Source organism: Syngnathus floridae, chromosome 6, assembly GCF_059516105.1.
Source record: "Syngnathus floridae isolate MCC-2025c chromosome 6, RoL_Sflo_1.0, whole genome shotgun sequence".
In the NCBI taxonomy this organism is placed as follows: Eukaryota; Metazoa; Chordata; class Actinopteri; order Syngnathiformes; family Syngnathidae; genus Syngnathus; species Syngnathus floridae.
Genome location: NC_142418.1, coordinates 14,971,933 through 14,998,404, shown reverse-complemented (window position 1 = coordinate 14,998,404; position 26,472 = coordinate 14,971,933). Strand labels below are relative to the sequence as shown.

At 44.6% G+C, this 26,472-nt stretch overlaps 1 protein-coding gene across 10 annotated transcripts in view; it reads left to right on the top strand.

Moving 5' to 3' along the window:
* Window positions 1-26,472, top strand: part of kcnq1.2 (potassium voltage-gated channel, KQT-like subfamily, member 1.2) — a 72,062-nt gene that overhangs the window by 36,262 nt on the left and 9,328 nt on the right. For 8 of the 10 annotated variants that reach the window (XM_088378915.1, XM_088378916.1, XM_088378922.1 and 5 more), the window contains 4 exons: window positions 4,535-4,610; window positions 5,343-5,437; window positions 6,137-6,177; window positions 7,313-7,374. In XM_088378915.1, coding sequence (XP_088235041.1) covers window positions 4,535-4,610; window positions 5,343-5,437; window positions 6,137-6,177; window positions 7,313-7,374 — 274 coding nt within the window. The remainder of the gene's footprint in view (window positions 1-4,534; window positions 4,611-5,342; window positions 5,438-6,136; window positions 6,178-7,312; window positions 7,375-26,472) is intronic. The other 2 variants (XR_015859075.1, XR_015859074.1) reach the window with 1 other exon arrangement.

The window sequence follows — 26,472 nt, the reverse complement described above, 5'->3', positions numbered from 1 at the left end:
GGCAGCAATAAATAGATTCTTTCTCTAACATGCTTAATCCTGCTAAACAGCAACAAATCCTATTAGGCCATGAATGATAAATCCTTGCAATTCCTCCCCCATGCAGCCGAGAAGAAGGACCCAAATCGCCTTCCTCTTCCTCCTCCTCCTCCTCCTCTTCCTTGATGATGGTGCACACCCAGACACGCTAGAAAGCAGTCCCCGAATCGCATGGCTCGTCCATGGGCCATTTGCTGCCAGACTGTGTAAAATGACTGAAGGAAAATAAATAAATAAATCAACAATTGGAAGAAAAAAATGGCAGCTGCACTTTACAACTATTTATTTCAGTTTCCTTTCAATCTTTAGGGGAACAAAAAACGGAGGCGTACCAGCGTCCCAAATTAAATCGTTCAGCTTTCGTACGTTTGTATGTCAGATCATCGTAAACGTGGCCTGTCAAGGAGCTTCGATTCCATAACAGGAAGACGTGGAAGCCCCGAGACGGCGTAACAAAGGGGGTCTATCTTACAAGCGGTGCAGCACAGGTGTCAGTTCTGCTTCTCTGGCCGGCGTACACTGGCCGCATTGTTCAAGGAGCACTTGCTGGGAGTTTTTGGGTGTGGTCCGGAGCAGTACTGTTGGCTTCATGAAGTCTGCTTATGAAGCAACACTTCTAATAATATTTTAATATTGGGTTTCTGGGCCGCTGTCTTGACAATGATGGTGTCCAGTGTGTGTGTCAGATGTCAACAAAAAAAGTAGTTAAAGTAAAAAAAAATCAATCAAAGTTAGCTTTGGACTCATTTAAATACTCAGGCCCTTGACTGAAAACATGAACCCACTCATTTAACAAAAATACCACCTTGCAAAATTAGCCTTAGCCGCTCCCAGCATGTTGTGGGACTCAAGGTCTCAAAGTTCTACCTGTACCTAATATTCTGAACTCGACTGCATCTGCAAAGGGTGTCAAGTGGAATTCAGTCGTCGTTAGCGGACTTGTCCAACACGTGCGCTCCTCTCCAATTTTCTGCCGCTGCAGCCGGAGGAGGATGACATGAAGCCCGGTCCTTAAACACTCATTACCAACACAGACAGAGGGCGGGGGGGGGCGCCTCTTGAGGGCGACGACGCGTCCGCCGCCTCATCTGTGGCATTCTTCACAAGTGTTAGCTGATGTAATGACACCTTTGAGGTGTTCAACTGTCAATGAGCAATGCGACAAACAACCCCCCCCCCCCTCCAGAAGCAAAGATTGACCTTGAGATGCACTTTTTGACCAGAAAGGTCATCATAGTCGGAACGTGTGCGGCATTACCACGCTGGCTGCGCGTTCTAATTCATGGCACACCGCAACTTTTTGACATCAAACATCTCTGAAAGAGTGTAGTCATCTTATCCCCCCCTGCGAGATGTGATAAAGGGATGTCTGTTTTGGGGGGAGAACAGAAGGAGAGCGCATCTCTTTGATGACCAAAGCGGCACAAGCCGTGAAGCTCCGAAGGCCGCCTGCCTTCAAAGATATTCAGCACACATTTGATGGTGGTTTTTTTTTTTTGGGTGGTCCTTTAGCAACTGTGCCATCTCTAAAGTGGCTATCTCAAAGTATTCATGACTCCAGTGTGCATGGAGGGGGGGAGAAGGAGGGGGAGGGAGCGGGGGGATGACGGACAAGGCCGCCTCTTGACTCACAGCAACTTGCAGTTGATTAAGAGCGAAGGAAGTGGCCTTTAATCCACGGCTCATCCAGCTGGGAGCAGCCCAAACAGCAGCGGACAAAGGGGAAGTGTATTAAAGTCGCCGTGTTTGTTGCCGTGTTACGGCCCACTTCCTTCGTCTGCGTAGTCACGGTGGGATAACCAGGACCAAGCTTTCCGGCCTCTATTTTGGTCACCTGGGTGAATCCAGCGCCGCACTTGCCGTGGGGACGCCGGTTAGAGCGAGCGTTTGTGGAAAAAAGGGAGGTCTGCGCCGTTGTGAGAGCAGATGACCTGATTCGCCGCCACCTGTCAAAGCGGCTCCTGTCGTTAATTTTGAATGTGGCGCAATGACGGTTTGTCTGGAAAACAACCCGGCGATCCGTGCGTGACTAATATTGGTGTGGCAACAGGCAACATAAGACTCGTTAAATACTGAATGAGTTTGCTACTGAAATGTGGCTCAGACCTCAATTGTAGAATCTCTTCTTTCAATTTGACACAATTTTCTGGGTAAAAATAAAAAAAACCAAATAAAAATAATACATTTTTGACCCAGTTTTTTTGCCTATTTTTTTTACACTCGTGTTTTAGAATTTCAAAATTTGGGATAAAACACAATCTTGAATGGGAGAGCTCATTTTTGCTCGGTCTTCACTTGCGCCGATTGAACATACGTGTGCACCAGCGTTAAACCCAGGAAACAGAAACAAATTTCTTCTCCCCTACACGTGTTTTCTCTCCCAATTAGACTCCCGAGCCGCTGAAAAAAATATCAGTGAGGGGGCACTTGCTGGTCTGTGTTTGGGGGGCATGTGGGGTCGAGGCGGAGGTAATTTTCTTTGCCCCAAACTGGAGAGGGCCTCATTCTTTTCATGTTTGCTATTGTTTGTGTGCATTTCCTCCTGTAGCCAAGGCAGGAAAACAAGACAACGGCAGCACACACATACTTTTGATGTGACTGTTTTATGCTCCCATGTCAAGGCTTTGTCTCTCAAGTCCTTTTGTTGCCGCGCCGCCTAATTAAGACCTCAGAGCGACTTGTTGACTCCACAAAGAAGGCGGGTGCGTGTGTGTGTGTGCATGTGGGTGTGCCTGCTTTGGCCGGGACATAGCTGGAGTGCAACACGGATTAGATCCCCCCCCCCACCACCACCACCACCACAACATACAAAAGCATGGGCTCGCACACAAGAATGGAGTCATTCATTTACTGTTTGAGGGCTGCTCAAGTGGAGTGTAACGGTGGCGATGTATTTTTCTACTTGTTTATTGGTGGATCTGTGCAGCACTTTGATGAAAAGCACTTTTATCCGGGATCTTCTATACCACTTTTGGTCATATCGAGTATTCAAGTCTTGAGTAGTCACCGGTACCGATGCCAAAAGTTTGATAAATTTGATATATATAAAAAAAAAATTAAACTATTTTAGACATGACATTTTTTTGTTATAATTGCATGAAATAATTTTTCTATTCTTTCTATTCTACAATTTTCTATTCTTCTATGTTCTAGTTGCTGATCTTAAAACAGCCACAAGAGGGCACTGTTGCACGTACCAGTACTTTGAAATAAGGCTAATATCGGCACCGATAGTATCGGAACTCGCCTTTTTCTTTAATATTATTATCATTATTATTATTATTAATAGACGAGTACGGTGACACTAAACTCAACATTACCGCCACCCCCCCGCGAATGACAATTTGCCGACTAATTTGAAGTACTGTGCTTGCGGCGTGCGTTTTAAATGGCCAAGATGAGCACAAAGCCACACGGTCAACAAAATGTTCCACGCCGGCCGGGCTTCTATTTACTCTCGCAAATCATGCAAACATGCAGCTGTCACACTCTGGGCTCACACGGACGTGCGCCTCCACGGGAAAACAAACACACAAGTGCAAGCCGTACGCTTGAACGACAGAATACGAGGATGCTACGCGCACGCGTATGTGCGCGCGTTGTTTGTTTCTGGCGGTTTCTGCTCCAGCATTTAACTCCATACCAGTGGGCCCTTTTTTTTTTTTTTTTTTTTCTCTCCCCTGCCTTTGTGTTGACACAGATGTGCTGCTCTGAGAGCAAGGGACACGCTTCCAGGGAGCCTTTGGATGCAAACCTGGCCTGTTTTTCCTCTCGTTGGCTTTGCACAAGGCTGCAGATCCATTCGGGAGTGGTCGTGTTTACAATGTAAACGTACACGTCAAGTCACGACACGCTCGCCGGCGATTCACTTAACGGTGCAGCGCCGACCCCTTTTAGCCGGAAAATTATAGTCCACTCGCTCAATATTTGACATGCTTTTCTTTTTATTATCAATTTTCTTTCCGAACAACTTAACCACAAAGCGAAGGATTCGTCCGCGGAATACATTATGCAACTCGGGTTCCACTTTAGTTGCAACATTTTTTAAAATCAAATAAATTTGACTTGATTTTCTAAAAGCTCCTCACCATTGCGCCAAGACACACAACTTGACATGTCCGTGGCAGAGCAGCAAATAAAAATGACACAAAACATGAAAATGATTTCAAATTCGTCTGTATTTACTTAGCGATCGACGTATCAAGAAAACGGATGCCGCAACGTAAATCAACGGACTCGTTTGAGCGAAACTTGTCGCTCGACAGATTTTCTACTCGGGCCCCATTTGGCGCTCTGACAGCTTTCCAGTCTTACAAAGGAGAGCGCGCACGGAAACCGCAATGTCGACACTTTTTCATGTGTCGATATTCTCATCAAGCTCCAAAATGTGGCCAATATCCAACAACATTAACCAGCTTCTTTTCACCACAGCGCCACCTGCTGCACACAGGTTATTTCCAGCTAAAAAAAAAAATTTTGTGTGTTTGTGCTACAGGTTGTCTCACGCCCAGAGGTCCGCTGTGAAAGTCCTGCGTCGCATGCAGTACTTTGTGGCCCGCAAGAAGTTTCAGGTACGTGAAAAGCGAGAGGGGAGAGGCCACGCATACATTTACCGTTGCACAGGAAGACGAGCGGGGGGGGGGGGGAGTCCCGAGAGACTACATCAGCTGCACTGTTGCTTTGCATATGCTGTTGTGTTGTGTCTGTGTGCGAGTGTGTGTTCTAATTATTATTTAGATGCAGTCCACAGACTTGCTAAATGAAAATCGCCCCACGCTACTCGATGCGCTCGCACTCACGTCGGACAACGAGGCACTCTAATGCGCCGGCGGACTCTCCGACACTGAAGTCAATGCACGTGCCACAATACGGCTTTTGAAATTTAATCCTCGTGTGTGACGTCGCGATGAGTACAGTATCTTGTGCAGTGTTTAGCATATGTGTGTGTGTGTTTGCGTGTGTGTGTGTTTTCAATTAGGGCCCTTATAAGTGATCTCAGCTGCACCCTAAAGAGTTCACCGGGTTCTTTCTAACGGCGCTTGTATCCACGTCACACCAAACAAAGCTGTGAAAGGACCCTAATGCGATTGCTTTCTACGTTACCATGCACTTGTCACTTCACGCGCGCACACGCACGCACGCACATAGCGAGTTAACAATGAAGCCTTTGCACCCATGGGGGGTTGGGTTTTTTTTTTTTTTTTTTTTTTAGGCAGCGAGCACCAGCGCCGGGTCGACAATGGCTTTTGTACGGGCTTCCACATGTGGTTGGTGTTCTTACTTATAGTTTGTGTGTTGGGCAGCAAGCGCGCAAGCCGTACGACGTGCGCGATGTGATCGAGCAGTACTCGCAAGGTCATCTCAACATGATGGTGCGCATCAAGGAGCTGCAGAGAAGGTGCGGCTTCTTTTTTTCCCCCCCAATGTTACAAAGTTTCGACTTTTTTATGCTTTTTATGAAATGCGGGCGCCGCTTTTTCTTTTTTTTTTCTTCTTTTTTTTTTTACAGGCTTCCCACTCTCTTATTACACAAAGCAGTTGTTTTTCCCCAAAAAGAAAAAAAAACAAAAGAGCTCCTCAAAACAAAGTCTTCATTTGAAGCAAGTTTTATTTGTTTCTCTGCATCGTAAGACAAAATTGGGCTGCTAAACGTTTTTCTCAGTTTGTCTTTTAGTTGCGTTCATGTCACAACTCTTGTTGACGGAGTAAAACCCTTCAACGGTTGCAGGAACACATGCAACCAAAGAAGAATTACAGAGCCAAAACTAAAATTTTCTATTTGACTTTGGTGTCGAATTTCTGCCCTGATTTATTTATCTTTTGTTCTCAAACGTGCACAAGATTGACCTTAAAACCTTAAAAGATGAGCGCTCCACGTGTGCACATGAAACCCCTGGGGAAGAATACTGCTGGAATTTTCCATCCCGTTTTATTGTATTTTTTTTTTTTTTTATGATAGATGGGCGCTGATATCCATATGTTTCTTTTTATTGCTACTATACAGGACATAGACCAGCATGAGCGTATGTGTGTGTATCTCTCGACTCAAGTTATTTTTGGCTTATTCCTCCCCCTCCCTCCCCTCCCTCCTCCCTAGGTTGGACGGCACACTGGGGAAGCCGGGAATGTTCCTCCCAGGTAAACACAGAGCAACGTCCAGCTGACAAACAGCCATCGCTCTTTGAGTCCAATCCATTTTAATCACTACATACAGTTTTAGCACCCGCAAGATTTTATTTTCTGTCCTTTTTTCAACCAGCTCGTGTTTGAAAAGTGACATGCTATTCATTTAGATTCTTTAAAATGAGGAAAAATACATGCTAGTGAGGATTGTACGGTTGTCTGTCTAGATGTGTTGCCGCACCGTTTGTGTTCAGCGTGACACCCTGCTAGCTTTGTTAGCCCAACTGCATTGTGTGCTAAGCTAGCAGACAGTTAAAGTTATGCGGTACTTTTGACATCGGCCCATCTTCATCTCAGTACAAATATTTCCAAATGTGAGTCACCCCCCCACCCCCACCCCCCCAACCGCCTACAACCCCCACCGAGCTCAGAATGCAGTACACTGGCCACCATTGGATATTTTATTGAGCAATGTCAATGTTGTTAACAGCCCCTCTGTGGCAATAGCCCCAACTCCCCCGAGCGCTCTTTGTTTATTGCACTTACTAACTTGGTATCTGAAGCGGAATAAGCTAAATGTAATTAGAAGAGGCCCCCCCCCCCTCTTTTTTTTTAAATTTATTTATTTCTTTTTTGACATGGGAGGTGGGGGTGGGCGGGTGTCCTCAAATATTTGCCTGTCCCGATTGTGCGGCCCCATGGGCAAATGTTGAAGCGGCTTCAGTGTGGAAATGACATTTGCAGAGCGCTTTTATTTCACACTAAAAGGTAATGAAAGAGTGCCAAATGCTCTCTACCGAGAAATCTTGAAATTAAATCCTTAACACGATGAAATGTTTGCTCAGCCGTTGCGAGGTTCCAACTGCAGCGGTGCTTGATTGCATTTCAGTACAAATTGCTTCGGCTGCGAGCTTAATGCTAACACGTAATGAGTCATCACAATGTCACTGCATTTTTTATTTTATTTTAAAAATTAATGAAAAAAATTTTTTTTAAATTAATTAAATTAAACAAATTAAATTAAAGAATTAACTTATTTTACTGGTGATGGTTAAATGACTGACGTGCACAGTATTCCTGTTGTGTTTGTGGAGGCTAAAACGTGCTTATCAGTATCTTTATACGCAAATGTTTCTCTTTCGTTCCCCAGGTAAAGGAGAAGATAAAGAATTCCCGACAATCGGCGCGCGACTGATCCGGCTGGAAGATAAGGTACGTTGTGTTTCTTTCGTCTTGTCATGCCGGCAGATAACATCACATCAGCTTCACCACGCTTACCTGTATGCGTGGTACACGTTTGTTTTTTCCTTCTTCAATTGCTTAAAAATGTGTGTTGGACATTGATATCGAGTTGTGAGAAATTATGAAATTGATCATATTTATGTATCAGAAAGATTTTACCCGACAGTTAGAATTTATATAATATATAAAAATAATCCATAGTTACCGCACTGATGTTTTTAGGTGAGATGTTTTTAGCATGTTAAATAAATTAATGGAAGAGAAAGTTTGGACACGTTTGGCTTAAAATTGGCACACCATATTTCTGTATGGGGACTACAGTAACAAGGTACTTGTTTTAAAACTTGGTCATAATTTTTTTTATTACTTTATTCTTACTTGTTTTAAGAAATCTTCCCAAGTCAAATTTTCCTTTTTTTTTTTTTCATTTAAATTTTCTAAATATTTTTGCCTAGATAAGTTTGTTTTTTCTTGCGTGTTTTTGTCGTGTGGCGCCAAGTGTGATGCCAGTGTGACGCCTGTCTATCAGTCCGTCTGTCTGTCTGTGCCCGACTGCCAATTTTCCACTGCAGCGTTTGTACCCGTTGAACCGGTGCGTGCTAGCGCCGCTGTTTTTTTTTGTTGTTTTCCACGCCCAAATCACAGGGTGTGAAGTGTGTCGCCGGGGCGTGCGGCTCGCTGTTTGTTTGCGCTTCAAAGGAAGCTCGTGCAGTTTGTGAGTCAGGTAATGCAGGCCTGAGCGATGGCGCTCTTGTTGCTTTGCTCCAGGCTAGTTGTTAGCTTTACGCGTTCAGGAGCGTCTCGCTGACTTGTGGCTTCTCTCCTTACAACCGCAAACACGTTCTCACAATCCCGACATTCCGCCAATCAAACGGCAGAAGTTTGTGACAGTCTCAGCGGCCTTTCCTTGGAATCAGTCCATGTTTTGATGGGGACGGCACAGCTGTTATATGGGAAGGGAAGCAGGCAGGAGGCTGGCTTCCTTTTTGGCCCCAGGCAGCAGGTGGATGAACCCTCGGTGCTTTCCCCGCTCCACTTAGCTGGAAACGGATTGGCGCCCCAAACACGGCCGTTGAGACACCCGCGAGACGCGGTACAGTCTTTTGAAAAGTCAGCAAGAGAACTTCTTGAGCTCAAAGCGAGATGTGGTTGTGAAAGCCGAAAGCCATCTCACCATCCGTCGATGTTTACAGCACACGCAAGGATTCAAGTGAACTGGAGCTTGCGCTAACCTCCAGCAAGGTTACGGTCATTTGCGCGGCTTCTGCAGGCAGCGTCAAACCCCCACCCCCCCACCCCTCCACCCTTCTTCTCGTAAACGTCAAGCAAATGACACATGGTGCAAACCGTGCTGTCACACTTGACTCACTCTTAAGAAGGATCTTTCCCAACAGCCCTCTGGAATCATTCATGTGCCTGTGCCTGAGCCTGTGCATACACACAAGAGTGTGTTCCCGCTCTCGGCATGTCTTCCTTCCAGGCACATTTTCTAACTGAAAAGCGGCAGGTTTTGTGTATTTATTTTACAGTATTGACTTAAGAACAGAATGCAAGTAGTTTTGCCTCCCTCCGACAAATCCCCCACAATTCCGATCCTGCTAAAATGCCAGCCGCTAACTACTCTCAGTGCTTTATGCAAGCACGTCAGCCCGTAGATGTATTTATCTTTTACGGGCAGAAGGGGAGACTCGGCCATTGTGTATCCCGCGCAAGGATGGACAATGATTTATCACAGCGAGACAAAGACACATGAGCGGAGTTGATTAATGGCTGATGCGTCCGACCCGACGCTCTTCAGATTGAATTCCCCGGGAGCGGCTTGGAAACGAAGACGGATGGCCCCCCGAGTGACAGCGTTATCTTTCTGTCACAAGCACTGGATGAAAAATGCCCCGGCGAACGGCCCAAACAGTGGCCGGCGTCTCCGAGCTTCAACTTGGCCTTTCACCGGCCGACGCGCTTTAGAGCCGAGATGAGGCCCGCCGCTTGCGCTGCGTCGCTCACTTTTATGAGCAACAGGATGTTTTCGCATGGCGATAGGCGGCCAAGTCGCTGCCTGTGAATGTCTAGTATATAAAATACAACGACGGCCATAAAAGACGAACCGGAGCAAGCTGGAATACGTTAGGCAGTGAATAATTAATAAGGGTTACAAACCGGTTGAGCGATTGCCTGAGAAGGAAACTGTCTTGACTAAAATCTTTTATCGAGATGTAGATTGAGATTAACAGTGTTTTTTTTTTTTTTTGGTAAAGGATTATAATTGGCATCGACGTCACACTTGCATCTGATAGCACTGCCCTCAATAACACACAGGAATGCGCTTACACAACAGCATCAATAATCTCATCCGATCATCTCGTGTAAGGCCACAAGTCGGTAAAAAAAATGGAAAATGGAAAAAAATTAATTATTATTATAGAAATATTATATATTTTTATTTTTTATCATTCATTTATTTGTATATTTCTCAAAGTTAAAAATTAAAAAATATAGAAATATCTTTTTTATTCTTATTATTTTTTCATATTTATTCTTCTCAAAGTATTATATTTAGCGCAATGACTTTACTAGAATCTAGTGCTATTTATATCGACACGTACACAACATGGCCACTGTGCGGTTGAAATCACTTGGGCCGAATTAGCCAACACACACATTATTCCGCTTATGTGGTGTATTAAGGACTGGGACCGAAGAATGCGTGGCATGACCTTAATAGCGTCTCAATTAGATAAGTATGCTGTAAATTACAGCGAGGCCAAATACTGGGAATATTCCAGGAGCGGGTGTTTGTTAGGAATCCATCTGCAAGGCATTTCGGGCCCCTCATTGCTGTAATCAGACTTTTTTGGGGGGGGGGGGGGGGGGGTTATGTGTGTGCGCGCCTGTTTAAACCCTCCACTCGAAACCTGGTGCCAGGCCAGGCCTTGGATACAAGGCCATAGTAAACACACATGCTCTCATATACATATTTATATTTGACTACTAAGTGGATACTTGAACACACACATAAATATACAAAGGCTAAACATTCTCACGCATATGTTGACTCATAGTTGTTTTCCTTGTTCATGTTGTTCATGTTCATTAATATAGCAGAGGATAGTATATTTTATTTGCTGGTCCTAAATTTTGGATTTTGAGGTTGAAAAGTAAATGTTAGCAAAATGTATGCATTATGTGAATTTAAGACATGAAAACTTAAGCTAAAAAAAATAAAACATCTCAAAATTAGAAAATTGCTCTTCAAATGAAGTTGTTGATTAGTCAAAAAAATATTTCCAAACTTGTCTTGCCAGGTTATGAATATAAATGTGATTAAAAAAAAAATACTAATAATCAACTCACAGTAATGAACCCAATTTGCTCAATCTGCACAGTTTAAAAAAAACAAGAACCCAGGAATTTTCTAGCGTGTGAAAATATCCGTCTCGAATAAAACCCAACATTTCACAGACGATGACACATCAGGTGCACTCAACACTTTCTCCCCATCATTACCGCAAAGGCCGCAGCCCCCGATTGTTTCAGCTCAAAGGCTTTATGGCCACTTGCCAATCTGCCGCCATCCAACTTGTTGTGATTTATTCCCAAATGGGTATCCCCTGTCCCTCCCCCCTCCCCCTTCTGTTTTTGCCACTGTTCCCAGCGCCTCTTTTACCAATGCGAGCATCCTGCCGGTTGTTGTGATGTGTTTTGATATATGCGTGTGTTTGGCCATAGTATGCACAGCGGGGAGCCAGACTAACCAGGCCGCTCTAAACAAAGAGAGGAAACTTGGCAAAGGAAACACACACACGCACACACTCAAATCCTGGAACAGGGCATCAGTCCTCTCGCTGACCCATGCCTCAGACAAGCACATACAGGACCTTCCCGGCATGTCTAGACTTGGCCTTCCAGATCTCCGTAAGGCAACCCACCTTGCACTTCCTCCTGTTTGTCCGGATTTGAAATCCTGCGTCTTCCTGTAGTGTCGTTGTTATTTCCCCCCCCCTTGCCTTACACAAGTCTGGCAGCGAGGGAGTCGCGGTTCCTGCTTTCAGGCGGACAACAGAGGTCGTTGTTCTCGACAGAACTTTGGCGCGCTGGCACGGCAGCGGGCGAGAGCCGACCGCAGTCTTGCATCAAATTTGCAGGGCTCCAAATGGATGTCAGTGTAGTGAGCGTGAAGGTAGTCAAGACAAGGGCAGCCAAATGGATCTACTTTGCGGCAAGAAATTAAATCATCTTCGTTCTTTATTTTTCACACAAAGCATCACTACTTTAAATTTGACAATCAGTAAGTCACTTCTTAAGACATAGTTGTATTTTCCGAAGGATTAAAAAAAATGGTATTTTATTGTCTGTCTACATGTGTTGCTCCAGTATTAGTATGAATTATTTTTTTTTAATTGTCTGTCTACTTGTGTTGCTCAGGTATTTGTGTTCAAATAACCATAGCCATATATTTTTTAGCTCATAGCATGCTAACATTGTAGGCTAAAGTGTAGTTGTGTGTTTGTTTTGACCACATGTTGTGTTATTCTCTTTACTTTGTTTATTTTGACCATAATCTTTAGCTGGGAGTGGCCAAAAAAAAGATCTTGAAGTCTCTTTTTGAAGAATTGCTCTCTATCTGCAAAACTGCCGCTTGTTGTGACAGAGCGAATGAATCAAAGGAGAAGAATGCCAAACTTTTTTGTTTTTCTACTTACGGCCATTCCTGATCTATAACATGCCAACCTACTTTTGACACTTCCTAAAACATGTTTGTCTTTTTTGGTGTACACTGGATCAGACCTTCTGACTATGTGGAGCAGACCTGGTTTTTGTCATGGGGGAGGGGGGGGGGGGGGGGGGGGGGGGGGCACGGCACGCGATGTGAATGGCGCACCGCCGAGCGTTTGATAGCGTGCAGCCCGGAGTGCGGCCCGGCCGTAAATCACGGCGGGGCGATACGGTGGGGGATGCAGCTCCTGGCAGCTCCCAGACGGCCTTTGGCTCGGGCTCCCTTCTCTTAGCGCCACTCTCTAATTTCAGAACCGGGCCCTTGCCCACTACTGTGTCTTCACCACATTCCCACAAGGCCAGAGACGGATAGTCTGCACGTCTGGGCGTTTGCTGCCTCTCCATCTCGCATTGTAGCTCGTTTACTGATTTTTTGGCTTTTGTCGCCGACCCCTCGCTCCCTCTGGGCTTTTTTTTTTTTTTGGGTTTCTTGTTGTGCATTCGAACGGAGGCTTCCAGTCTGTAGTCTCCTATCATCTAAATCATGTCATACACATCCAGGCTCTCTCTGCATCTTGTAGCAGCCACTTAAGGGCTTGCTCCTTGGCTGTAAATAAAAATCCATGCTCCATTTCCTCTGGACGAACCGGATCGGACTTATGTGGCCTAACTTGGGACTTTTTAAGGGACCAGCTGTTGTTTGGGCAGTTTTAATAGTGTGACAAAATTATATATATATTTTATTTTTAGACTGAGTTGACAGAACATTCGGACTTGTGTCATATTTGTCATCATTTTTTTTTCTTGGTTTGACCTTTGCTGCAAATACGGCTAATGCTATCCTGCACCCGGCCACCACAGGACCATCCAGCTCATGCTATTAGTGAGCAAAGTTATGAATGCAGGCGTTTACGACCCTGTGAAAAGCTGACTGGGCCACTTTGGGCTCAGACGCCGGCCCAGCACGGAACTCTTAGCTGTGTGTGTGTTTGCACTTGACCTAGCCTATTTACTCAACACCACATCTTCTGTCGCCTCCCATTTGCTTCCCATGTTCCCATTTCTCCTAAACGCTTGTCAGAATGACACAGCGTGTTTTTTCATCCTTCTTGATAAGTGGCTAATGATTTTTTTTTTTGTACTTGGAGTGTGTTTTATCCAGCCGGGCTTGCGCTTCAACCCCCGTGTAGCGCAATTTAAAGTGACACGCCTTGGCAATTGTGTGTAATTATGTTTGAAGTCTGCTCAGAGTGGAGATGTCAGCCAGGCTGGATGGTAGCAATCTGTTGGATGGAACAAAAGTAAATCGTCAAACCGGTACTTGCTTGATGGATCGGTTCTAGCGTATTTTATTAATCAAACTTGATTTTCTCTATGCGACCCGCCAAGGCAAAATTTTAGACACACTCGGCGTACTTGTTTTGAGAGGACGACAGATAAGCCGTGAGACAGCCAGGGTGATCTTGACACGTCCCGTCCATGACTCACCGGCGAGGAAGTGGGAGGCCGACCGTGTCTGCGCTCCAGTCGGCTCGATAAGCCAAACAGATAAACGGTTTAAGTTTCGGAGGAGGGGGGAGGAGGTCAAAAAGAGACGGAGAAGGACACGCCGACTGTGGAGGCCTATCTCCTGGTTCACACCAGGAGGAGGCCTGTCGAGAAGACCAGAGAGGAGAAGCTAGAGTCTGCGCGATAAGGCTTGGAGATAAGATAGGCCGCTGTCATTTATCTTCTCATGGACGCTGAAGCTGTCACATCAGCTCGCTGAAGGTTTTCACCGTAAAGGACAAAGAGCAGCGGCAAGTGAGGGATGAACCCAAAAGGTCACTGTCGGGGGTCCGAGAGGTCACCCCCACCAGTCATCTGTGTGGAGGAGCTCACTCAGCTCCTTGACATTGGCAGCAGGCCTCTCTGGCAAAATCTGCTGCCTCAGCAACTTTGCTACCTCCTCACTCCCACCCTCTCTGATAAAGTTTCAGAAAGGCGGGGGCGTGCTGATTGTTGACTCGGACTACTGTGGGAATGCAGATGCTTTGTGCGTGCGACGGCGACTCCGCCCACCAAGGGGGGCGGGGCCAACTAGCTGGGCCGTCTGACGTCTGTCACAAGCCGCCCATTCGTTGGCATGACAACGCGGCAGATGGCAGCCAAAAAATATTTCTTAAGCATCACGCGAGCGTGGCTGTAGCTCAGCGTAATTAAATGTATTTCCTGCAGTAGAGGGAATAAGCTACATGCTAATTAGCGTTAGCGCCTGTTTTTGCGTTCAATTACAGGTGTGCCTAATTTTTTGGTCAGTGACTGAAAACAAATTGTTAGCCGCACTGTTGTTTTCTTTCCATGGCTCAAAGTAGCTTGCACTGTGTTTAAGGATTTTTCCTTTTATATTTGAAGTAAAAACAATTTGAGCCTAACCCCCCAAAATTGTATGATTATGGTACACATTCATTTTAATAGTTTATATAGTAAAAAAAAAATGTTTAAAGCATAGTATAATAATGGGTGAATAAAATGAAAGTTGACATTTATTTCTTTAGCACACTTTTGTGCTGCACAAATGGATAACATATGGCAAACCGCAATAAAGCATGCACTGGAATCCAATAAAAACATGACAATAAAAGTACAAGACAATCAGATAGATAATATGCGATCGTGTCTTGATGGACAACAGTGGCGTATGTGCTGCAGTCGACGCTATCTCTCGCAAAATGTCTCGCCGCCAAAAAGACGCCAACCGCATTCCTCGTCCGATTGTGACGCATGCCGAGCGTGGTCACACCGCCGCATATTTTTGTTTTGTTTGGGATTCTTTCGAGCGACCCACATACCTTGGCGTGTTTCTATTTTGGTCCCGTGACTTTGTTTTTAGTACTCACGAAGGAGGTGAGGTGAGCCAGTGTAGCCTTGAGCATTGTTTCAATTCTGTTAAGACTTGCTGGAAAAAAAAAAAAAATTACAAATTCATTGTAGATTTTCTGCCCGAAAATTAACCCATTTAGCAAAAACCACAAAGTCGACAGACACCTTATTTTTATAGTGGGCCGGCTCTGGCCCCGGGGCCTCGAGTTTGACACCTATAATTTAGTTTGTTTGTCGCCGTTTGCCGTTGAGGCTGATTACACCTCCTATAATGACACCGCAATACTACTCATATAATCAACATTAAAGAGCCACAACCTCACTTGATTTGGCGACTTTTTTTTTATTTGTTTCACTCTCCCCTGCAAAAATCACACAACAAGTGGGCCAAAAAGCAGTAAATTAGCCCGAAACCCAATATGGACTCCACCCTGGAGATTACACAGTCCACTCAGCCAGCGTGCACTAGAATAACAGCCTGGCGTGCCCTCGCTGTCCCTTGCCCGCACTTTGCGTGTGTGGCTGTGTGATTTGTTGCAGGTCGCACATGCCTGAGCTGCTCCAAATAGTCGACCTGCCCCTTGTATACATTGTGGCTGACCTCCAGCTAGCGTGTGTGCGTGCGTGCGCACGGCATTCCCCGTCAGCTGTTGAGCACGAACGTGTTGTCGTACAAAGTGTTTGTCTGTTGTCTGACGCATCGACACGCACGTCTGTTGTGAGGCGCTCAGACATGCAGACACGTCGATGCTGTCTGTAAGTTTGTCTCAAATAAACACATGACAAAAATCATTAAAAATATATATATTTAACTTACCCAATATAGTAATAGTCAATTTTACAAGATGTACAAAATTATTTAATTTATAAAAAATTATTGTAGCTATTATTTTGCAAATAGTTGTTTACGGAAAAGGTTTAATTATGACTATATCATAGCTGTAAAAAAAAATTGGGGGAAAATTAAGTAAATAAACCAGGGAACAAAAATATGGATTTTTGACATTGATATTTTATTCCGTCATTTGACGTTTAATGTTCACTGTGGCTTGATTGTAACATCTCAGCACTCACTACACACACATGCGCAGCGCTACATACGTGCTTGAAGATCACACGCACATCATAAAAATCATGTCGACAGGATATGACAGTCAATATAGTTTACGACAAGCGGCGTGTACGGCTTGAAAGGCAGGAAAAGGCCTGTGTTGATTTGGTTTGGGAGATTACACTGGGCCCACTTGACCAGGCAGCCCGCATTCAGCCCAGCTGCGGCGACCGAGGCTCGCCTAATAGCTAGGTCCGCCGTTCTCTGGCCAGCCGCTCATTACTTCCCGCCACGTTGGAGGTAATGAAGCTTTGCTGGTTGTCACCATGCGCAATTACTCACGCACATTTACTTTGGCGTGAGCATGTTTTTCGCTTGACACGCTTGTCCGTTTCCAATTAATGTTAGCAGGATTAAGTTTAATGTATTTTTTTTACTTTATGGCACACTTGCACGTTAATATCTTTTCATTTTTTTTTTTTCTTTTCAAAAATCAATAGTAGGCCTGTGCGCCATATATATGGATATTTCCATATATACACCTGTTCATTGAGATTTCACTTTATAATGTGGTGCAAAAATAAAACAACTAATATTGAAAGATGCAGCACTTAACTTTTTCTGTTTTTTGGGGGGGAAATTATGTAGCGGAAATTACACATTTTCCTAAGCAACGAGAAGAATGCGGCTTCTTGTCCCCCATTAGTAAAGCCAACCCAAAATTAATTTGCATTCCATTTATTTAATCCCCAATGGCTGTCCTTCAAAACAGAATTGCTGACTGCTTGTTTCGGAGTTATTAGACTTTTGTGTAAATAAAACCCGTTTTTTTTTTTTTTTTTTTAACACAAGTGATTTTCATAGACATAATAATGACAGTATTGTTTTTTTAGTGCGGATCTGCTAACTGGAGTGAGTAAAGAGGCTGAGTCATACTTACGCAGGGAGCATGCCGCCACGCTTGTGTGCATGTTGTATCACAAGATGTAGTGTGACAAGCTTGCAAGGGGAAATGCCGACACACACAAATACACACACACACATCAAGCCTCTTGCACAATAACAGAGCAGAAGGGGAAGTAAGCCTCTTAGCTACATGCGGACAGAATTAATTCCAGATTATATTTGACACTAATGTGAACATTTAAAGGTCCTAAAAATTGTCCTGTGCTAAAAAGTTCCATTTGCATTGGATTGTAAAATTCGTCTGTGATGACAATGGGCCTTATCCGCCTACTGTAGATCGCATTAACCACACATAAACACATTTCACCATCTTCCCTTGTTGGAATGTATGTAATGTAATATAAGGGTGTAGTCGTGACAAGGCAGGAAATACAAAAAAGTATTAAAAAGGCATGCTTGGGAAAGCACAGGAATTTGAGCATTTGGGTTTGAACAAACCATTTCAGGGCCACGTTGCGCTTTTCTAAGACGAACAAGTCCTTGAGATTCGGATGACTTGCCACCAAGTCTGAACCATGTCGACTAGACAGACAGATCAAAATAGCAAGAATTTTGACTTTATGGTTGGCAAAATCTCAAACAAGCGAAAATAGTAAACAAAAAGTTTATGGCTTGATTTTTAGCTGCCTTTCTCTACTAACGTAATTTGAATATGTTGAGTGTCAGTCCAAATGTTTTGTAGCTTTTCTTTTGCTCAGATTAATAGTACCGATGTGCTCATTTGCTGCTAAATGGTTAGCGTGCTAATGTTAGCGAGCAGGCTAGCCATTTTGTTTTGGTACATTAATCAAAGACATTCCAGCGAGACATTTTGTACGTAGTTGTGGGAAAATATCACTTAGTGGCGACAGGAAATGGCGGAAATTGCTCAGGTGTCATGCTTCGACAAAGTTTATCTGATTGTGTTAAAATTCTAGCATAGTGTTAAATCAAATGGACGACCTGAGGCAGTTTAATCACTGAATGCGAGTGAAGCATGGCGGCTAATCGCACTTTGTTGTTGAACATCAAACGCTCGTAAGCTCGCTCCAGAAACTCCAGGAAATGCGATCCTGTGGGTTAGTGGGTTAGGCTAGTGGAAACAAGCTACACATTTGCCGTCAGCCACGCGTAGGACGTTATCTACACCACTGGCTGCCGAGCTCATAAAACTTTTACATGCCACATAAAATCCTTCAATATGATACGCTAGTGGAGGAAAGATTAAAACCTCATCCAAAATGAATGCCTTTGGTTACATATTAAACGACGCTGGAGGCACTGGAGCAGCGACATTCACTAAGCTTGATAAAATACTCAGAACTGCTTTATTGCTTTTCTGTATGTACGTAAGAGACAGTGTTCCCTTGAAAACGTAACTTTCCTGATGAGTTGGCTTTGAAAGTTACTAAGTTAACCATTCGTTGATTTGAAAGGTTTCTGAGTCTTATGTGCTTATCACCGCTGAGAGACGCAAGCGGCCATTTTGTTGTGTTTTCAAGATGTGTAACTCATTGACCAGCTCCACTCGAGCCTTAAGAAAACAAGCCGCTTCGGCTTATTCTGTATTGCTAAAGAGCTGGAATGACGTCTTCGTATGCTTCGGGCCCGATTGTGTAATAATTGACTGTAACTGTGTGTAACCAGATGACGCAACTCCGAGTGACACGTTTGCTACTAAAACAGACACAATGACTGACGCCTCACACCAATGCGTTGCTTTGTTTACGCCGCAAAACAACCCTACTTAGCGCTGTGGGGGATGGAAATAAACACATCACCGTGGCGCAGTAAAACCCAATGACGGCATGTCATCTTTACAGCCCAAGCCCCCAATTAGACATTCCTCTAAATCTCTCAAACCCGTGTCATTACGTATGTGTCACTGCTTCTGTCCGACACTGTAATCAGCTCGTTAAGGCCTCACGCGATCTGCCCGCCGTCTTTGGTGATTAATAATCCGGCCAAATGATTTTGTAAATTTAGCATCCATGGTTTGACCGTCCGAGTCTGTCTTTGAGTAGGACCTGTTGCGCTTTTGTCCCGCTCACATGTTTGCATACCGGTGCGTCTCTCCACTTTGCATATCAATAGACGGCAGTTCCTGCAAAATGTTCCCATAAGGCAGCGCTAGCTAGCCGCTTCCATTCACCGCTTTCTAAGGACGAGAGTGCCGACCCGGCCCCCCTCCCGAGTTCATGAATGGGCTGTAATTACAGCTTGATGGAAAACACTAATGTGGCTCATAAAAAAAAAAAAAAAACAGGACACTTAAGGCTGTTACGATTACTCTTTCCAGGAGACAAAGCCAAGAAAATACAGCCTGCACATGCTGCACTCGCAAGTCAACGAGACTTGTGAGCGACAAACACCAACGGCGTCAATCCCGACTCGTGTTTGTTTTCTTTGCTCCTTAAAAACCATAAGTGCACCCCGCCCACCCTTTGTACTGAAGCTAATTTGAAAAGCCACCATGAAAGACAGCGCTTGCCCGTCGTTGCTATAAATCTGTCTCGCGTTAACAGACAGGCAGGGTTTCATTAGTGTGACTCTGTCATGCTCATGAAAATATCCTCGGCCATTTTGCCTTGACATGAAAAAATCAGGCAAATTTATTTTTTGTTAAAAACATTTTTTTCCTTATTTACACAAAAAGAACTAATAATTTAATGAGATAAATAAACAAATGAAATATGAAGATGAAGTTATTAGCTTTACTTTCCAACGTTGTCATGTAAAAACTTTTGAAGATGGCATTTTTGAGCAAAATGGCCCGGGGCGTAACGACTAAAAGTCTGAACTTCTATAGGTGCTTAGCCTGACTCAAAAGTTGTACGGCGTCTTAAACACTGGAGGGAATTTGTCATTTGCAGCTCTTGTAAAATCTCCAGTGTCACTGTTGACCTGAATTAGTCACGAGGTGCACTCGGTTTTCGTGACCTTTCGACATCTGTGTTTGCCGAGCGCCAAAAATCCGGCAATGTCAATAAAAGTTAAGCTAGCCCAAAGATGTCTGGATGAGTAGAGTCGAACTAAAGAGGCTAAACAGAGCAGAACATGGAAAACGGCGCTTATGTGTGTGCGTCGGTGTGTGTTTGTGAGTGTGTGGTCGGCCGGCCGTTCCCGTCCGCTTCCACCGCACTCTCGCTGACAGCTCTGCCTGACTCACAGTTCCCATGGAGTCCGCACGACTGACTCGTCTTCCCGCCACCGCTGACCTCCGCCCGCTCTTTTGTTTGCAAAGATGGCCGCATTATTTTTATGCACTTGCACTAAATTATGCCCCGCGCCGAGCGTAATGAGTGTGCCTCGCTCCGAGGGCACAGCCTTGGAGGCCTTCCCGATCCCGCCGGCGCGGCTGAGTCGCCAAAGCAATTTGGTTGGATGCCACAGACAAAGAGGAGCTTGTTAGAGCCTCACAATCGGCGGACGGCCATTATAATTCTCTTGACTCATTAGGAAAGAAGACAGTAGCGTGAGAGACAAGCAAGTGGTGTTACATATCTGCACGAATGGCTGGGAAGCTATCGGTGCGTGCAAAATATGGCGCCGACTGTTTTCCGCATATTTTCTCATGGCCTATGCCTTGCCGCTCTTCTTCTGACTCACCCTCATTATTGTGTTGATGTAACAGTGCTGTGGTGCTGCAGCTTCCCATGAGATCAGTGAGGTTGGGGAATTTTGGAATGGTTGGTAAAGATATTTTGCTAGCTAGCTAACAATCACTATTTTTATATATCTTGCCTACTAGCTATTAAACATCTGTCCGTCCATCCGTCAGCTATGTTCACACCCACAACGGCGCGCATATTTGCAGTTTGTTTTTTCCATGCCAATCGCCCGAAGCCTCGTCCCCCGCTATATTGCATTCCTCTCAGGTTGTCCATCACTGGCACAAGGCCTCCGCTTAGCAGCAGAGAAAGTCCTCGGGGTCAAACCATAATGGGCCTAAATGCAGCTCATTATCCTGATACTCAGGTGGGGGCAGGCTAGAGAGCGTGGGGTGAGAGGAGAGGCGGCCTGGCCGGCTGAACGGCGGCCACGCAGCCTCTTGACAGGTACGCCCAGCAAGACGCAGGCCTATCTGATGGACTCTTGGATCCGGTTGCACCGGCCTACTGGTCCATGCAGCACAAAGGCAGGGAGGGAAAACTGCATGGGGCTCAGAGCCAAAATGACGCCACTGAAACATGACGTGTTGAGACTCACTGCAGGCGTACACCCTCTCCAAACTTATAATTGGACAATTAAATGACTATAAATTCAAACGTATGCTTTTTGTCACTAAATCATTGGCTGTCTAAGTTTCCCTGGTTTATTTTTAGGGTATGGTTGATTTATGTTGTTCAGATTTTTTTATTCTCAGACCCCGCCGCTTGTCGTTTAGATTTAATGCATCATTGAGATGCAAATTAAAATTACATCAATCTATCAAATAGGGCTGTTTTATTTATTACGCAGGTGATTTATGTACAGGAGTTGGTCTTTGGCCAACAGGGAACAGTTTACATCATTTTAAATTGAGGCTTAACAAATTGGCGAAATCATTTAATTAGAATTTTCTCACACTCACTATTGCAGTCAATGTGTTAGAATTAATTTTAGAGGCTTTTTTTTTTTTGCAACTGGACTTGAGCTTATGTCCCTTGTGTTTACTTGGAAAGTTGGAAAAATAAAAGCGAGTGCATTGCAAAAGCTGTGAAACATTCTAAACGATCATCCATCATGTCATTTTTTGGCACTGTCACGTCATGGAGACGTTCCATTTATTATTCTCATCTTGCTGCTCTGCTTACCTTTTGGCTTTGACATGCTAAAAGCCTATTTTGTTTGTGATGGTGGGCAGGAGGCAGATTGTGGGGAGGGGGCTGGGGAGGGGGGGGGCACCTCTCAACAGCCTCGGGCCCCCGCGCGTCAACGTCGCCAAAGATTCTCTTACAGCCAGATGTCATCCATAACAGGGCCGCAAAGTCACACAAATCAACATTTTGTGCTCAGCCATCGCACGCCGTCTGCCCTCAGGTGCGTCACGCCGTTTCGGATTCCTCCGAATGCATGCGTGCGTACGTGCGCTTACCTTATTAGTCCGAGCTTGACCCGAGTGTGACAGCCGTGGCGTGGAGGATGCAAATTGGATTCCTTTCTCTTGCCTTTGGCTCACACTGCTGTCATATGTGATGACAGGGTAAGGGATACGCTTTGGCAAACACGCACGCGCACACCATGCAGGAGGGGGGGAGGGGGGGCGCAAGGATCACGTTAATGGTTTTATCCTTAAAGCAACACTGTGCATTAGTGACTTTGAGCTCTTAATATCAGGTTGCACTGGGTCGGGGTAAGTCGCTGTCATTGCCGCAAGAGCCCTAATTACCTGCGATGCAATTTTTTTCCCCCCTTCCTCATAATTTAAGATGTCTTAAGTTGGGTACTGCAATGCTCAGCAAAGTTATTAAAGTTAAAAAATGACTATAGCTGAAATGGAAAAGAAAAAATCATGAAATAAAATTTAAAAAAAATTTAAACAAAAAGAAAACTAACCAAAATTGTTTGCAGCTCATTTTCATCTTTTAATATCAAATTAATCAATTAATATCAAACATAAGCTTAAAGTGGTGCCACAACGTTTTTCTTTTTAAAAAATTGCTTTTTGAACACAAAGTGTGCAGCAGCACATGTTGACAGACAATACACCAAAACTCACAAGTGTATATTGTTTCTAAAATTAAAGATTAAGTTACTTGTGCTGACTAGTTGTCTACGTTTATCTCTGCATGATAAATCCTCATCGTAGTCTGTCCCGTTTGAACGCAAATAACCACTGCAGGGGGAGCCCTCGAGCAAAAGAAGCCCGGTGTGTTCCTCAATGTTGCTATAAATAGTCAGCAAAGACGACGTGACGCTTGATTAAGCATAATTGTTTTTCCTTCTTCAGTTTTTTGATTATCAGCTGCAGACTCGCTCGCTGCCAGCGCCAAAGCACTTAATTACGGCTTTCCTTCAGACATGCAATTACAGCTGTACTTGTCTGCCTTTGCTCTACCAACACTTTTAAAAGTGCTCATCTGTTATTTACATTTGAATCCCGGCCAAGGCACACGTTCAAAAATATGAGTGGCAAATTTGATGTGGATGATGCCGCGGAAAATATGCACGTAGATAAATCCTTCATCAATCAGGGTTTTTTTTTTTTACCCAAAGTAAAGTATGATTACATTTATTCAGTAAAATGTGAATTAATGCATGAATCAAATTGTGAAATATGGTACCAGTCAAAAGTTTAGAAACACCCTTCTGATTTATTATTTAGAAATTTACTGAATTGTAGATTAATCTTTAAGTTAATGACAAATATTGATGATAGTATTCGTTACAAATATTTATATATCTATCAATCAAAGCAGATTGTTACCTTTTCAATTCTTCAAAGTTGTCACCTTTTGCCAGATAACAGCTTTTGCACATGTTGCTATTTTCTCAGTCAACCTTATATTGTGCCCAGGGGTGGAGCTACAGGGTGGCCGCCTTGGGCAATTTTTATTTCATCTGTGTGCCGTGAGGTACACAAGTGTTCCCCATCTCCTCCTGCCAACATGGGCACTATTTCAAACCTCACTCGTGCGCTCTTCGCTTCCCACGAGGGAGGGCGGGGCGTGTAAGAAGGGCACGAGAAATACGGGAAAGGGTGAGAGTTGACCTTGGGCTCTTGTTGAGGCAAGCTCTGTAAGTGAGGGGGTGGGTGGCTGAACTAAGTGGCTGATTCATTCCCTCCAGAGGACCCCCCCCTTCCCACCCCTCAAAAACATACACATGCAAGTTGTAAGTCCAGTGATCCAGGTGCTGGCCTCGACACAACACGGCCTCCCGTGACCCCTTATAGGGAGCCCCCGTCGGGGTGAGAGGTCACGGCAGGATCCACCCACTATCTGTCCGTGTATGTTTTTGGGGCTGAGGACCACAGGCGGAGGCTCAGGAAATATGGCCGCCACCAGGCCCCGCCTGACCCCACCGCCATTTATTCACCTCGTCACTAGGAGAAAAGATTTAGGGAAGCCATCGGGCTTCATTTGACGCTGTGCACGCTGGGCCTGAATAGTTTCAAGGAGATATATTGGGCATTTTCTCACAGTTTAAAACAGTTCCCGGGTTTCATGATGCTGGTTGTTACTGCTATGCAGGAATGAAGATGGGAACTAACAAAGGAACAGTTGCACTCGTCTTGGTCTACAGAAATAATCTTGAAACTTGGGAACAAATGGCCTTCTTGCTTTGACATAAACACCCTAACATGTTTATGTCAAAGCAAGAAGGCCATTTGTTCCCAAGTTTCAAGATTATTTCTGTAGACCAAGACGAAACCCTAACATTTCATCATTTTATTTATTTATTTGAATTTTTTATATATATTATATTTTATTGTGTGTATGTGTGTTTATTTAACCATTTACTTTTTTATATATATCTTTTAAATATTTTATTTTGCGTGTGTGTTTATTTTTATTTTTTTATATATTTTATTTTGTGTGTTTGTGTTTTAATTTTTGTATATACGTATGCATGTATGTGTATATTTTGTGTGTGTTTGCTTGCACAAACACACTTTGTGCACTAGCAGGGAGGTATTGTAATAAGGATAAAGAGCAATAGACGTGATATTCTCAAGCGCCCCTTCCTTGGCCCAAAGATAGCTCAAGCAAAGACGCTGAGTGACAGGAAGAAAAGGGAGCAAAGAAGCTCAAAGGAAAAACCCGAGTGGCACCTCATAAATGAAGAGACAGCACGGTCTTTTACTACTTCCTGCCGCCTGGCAGCCCCAACCGAGAGGAAGATCCCCGTCGCCTCCTTTTAAGGACGGCCAATTACACGGCCGGCCCGCCAGGACTTGTTACACGGCGGCATAAGAGAGCGTTTTTTGGAGGCGCATATTATAGCGCCCGGGCGTAGCCAAATCTCCGATGCCGAGCTGCGAGGGGCCTGTCCCGTTTTCTTTTTGTGCTTTTTAATGAGAACTGAAAGCATGAAGACGCAGCCGCGAGAAAAGGCCCCCCACAGTAAATGAGCGGCCCGCTTCCCAAGTCGAGCGACTAGCTAGCTCGGGAGCTATCCGGGGACAATGCGCCATTCATGCCACTGTGGTATGCTAGCTGCTAATGTCTTTATCATAACTGCTGCGTGATGGAGAAAGGCGAAAGGCCACGGGGACAAAACAAAAATGTCGCAAAACGTTTTCTGGCTTGTTTCATGAGTGACACCAATTTGAACACTTTCCACCGCTTTGCTGTCGAGGAAACTTTTCCTCCAGATTGTCCCTGAAGTGAAAGAAAGAGACGCAGACAAAGTGAGAAAATGGAAAAAAAAAAAAAAAGAGCCGCAAGCGAATTATAGCTCTAAAAGACAGCGTGAGGGTCTGCTGGTATAAAAACGAAGAAGAACCAGATGTGGCTGCCTTGCCAGCCGGCGAATGGCAGCGAGGCATGTCCCCGCCGACAAAACGTTCCCCAGATTAAAATCTGGTTAAGAAGGGAAAAAAAAGCCACAGGAAATTTCCACTTCTTCTTAATGTGTCAGGAACTAATTACAGAGCCAAAGTGATACTTGACATCAGCGCCTGCCCAAGGGGAGGGGGGGAGGGAGGTGAGAGCATTAGCAGCCCTTTTGGATTGACCCGAGAAAACCGGCATTCCCGAGCTGCCAGACGTTGGAGTAATTGAAAAAGTCTACACACCCCTGTGCAAAAAAAATAAGACAATTCATATCCATTAGTTTTGTTTTTTTACAAGCTGTACTACAGATAAATCTTTTCAAGAGGGCAAGTGAAACCAAATAACTGAAATAATGTGTTTGCACAAGTGTGCACACCCCATCATAGCTGTGTTGACATTTAGACTCGTGTTGAATTGGAGTCAGCACTCAGCGCACACCTGCCACCATTTTAAATCCCTCTGAATAACCCCAAATGATTTTCACATGTTCTACTTGACATATTCTGCCAATTTTTGCATTTGAGCTCAAGTCGCTAAACGTAATTTGAAATGAATCCAAAACTGCGCTTTACTGTCTGTCAAATTATAACGAATGTGGGGTTAGTGCATGAATGAAGTGTATGCAGACGTCCTCGGTTTTAGGTCAGAACCACACTGACGACATATAGTAGAGCGACATTGGAATTTGGAGGGAACGTCTGAATGAGCGGTCAGCGATTGGGAATGTTCTATTTCGACGACGTCCCTATTCTGGGAATCCAAACAACTCACGAGTCATAACACCGACACACTCGCGAGATGGCCGATAAGATGCCGCTCAGATGATCTCACTCCGGGGGAATGCGTGTGTGTGCGTATGTGCGTTTGGACGAGGGAGGGACGCACGTGCAGGTGGCCAAGAATTCGAGTTTGACCAAACAAAAACAACAATAGAATGCGATAAGGGTCAACATGAAAAGCGGGCAGGAGGGAAAAAAGAACGTGTGACGGTCATGAGAAAGTGACGTCAGGGCCACT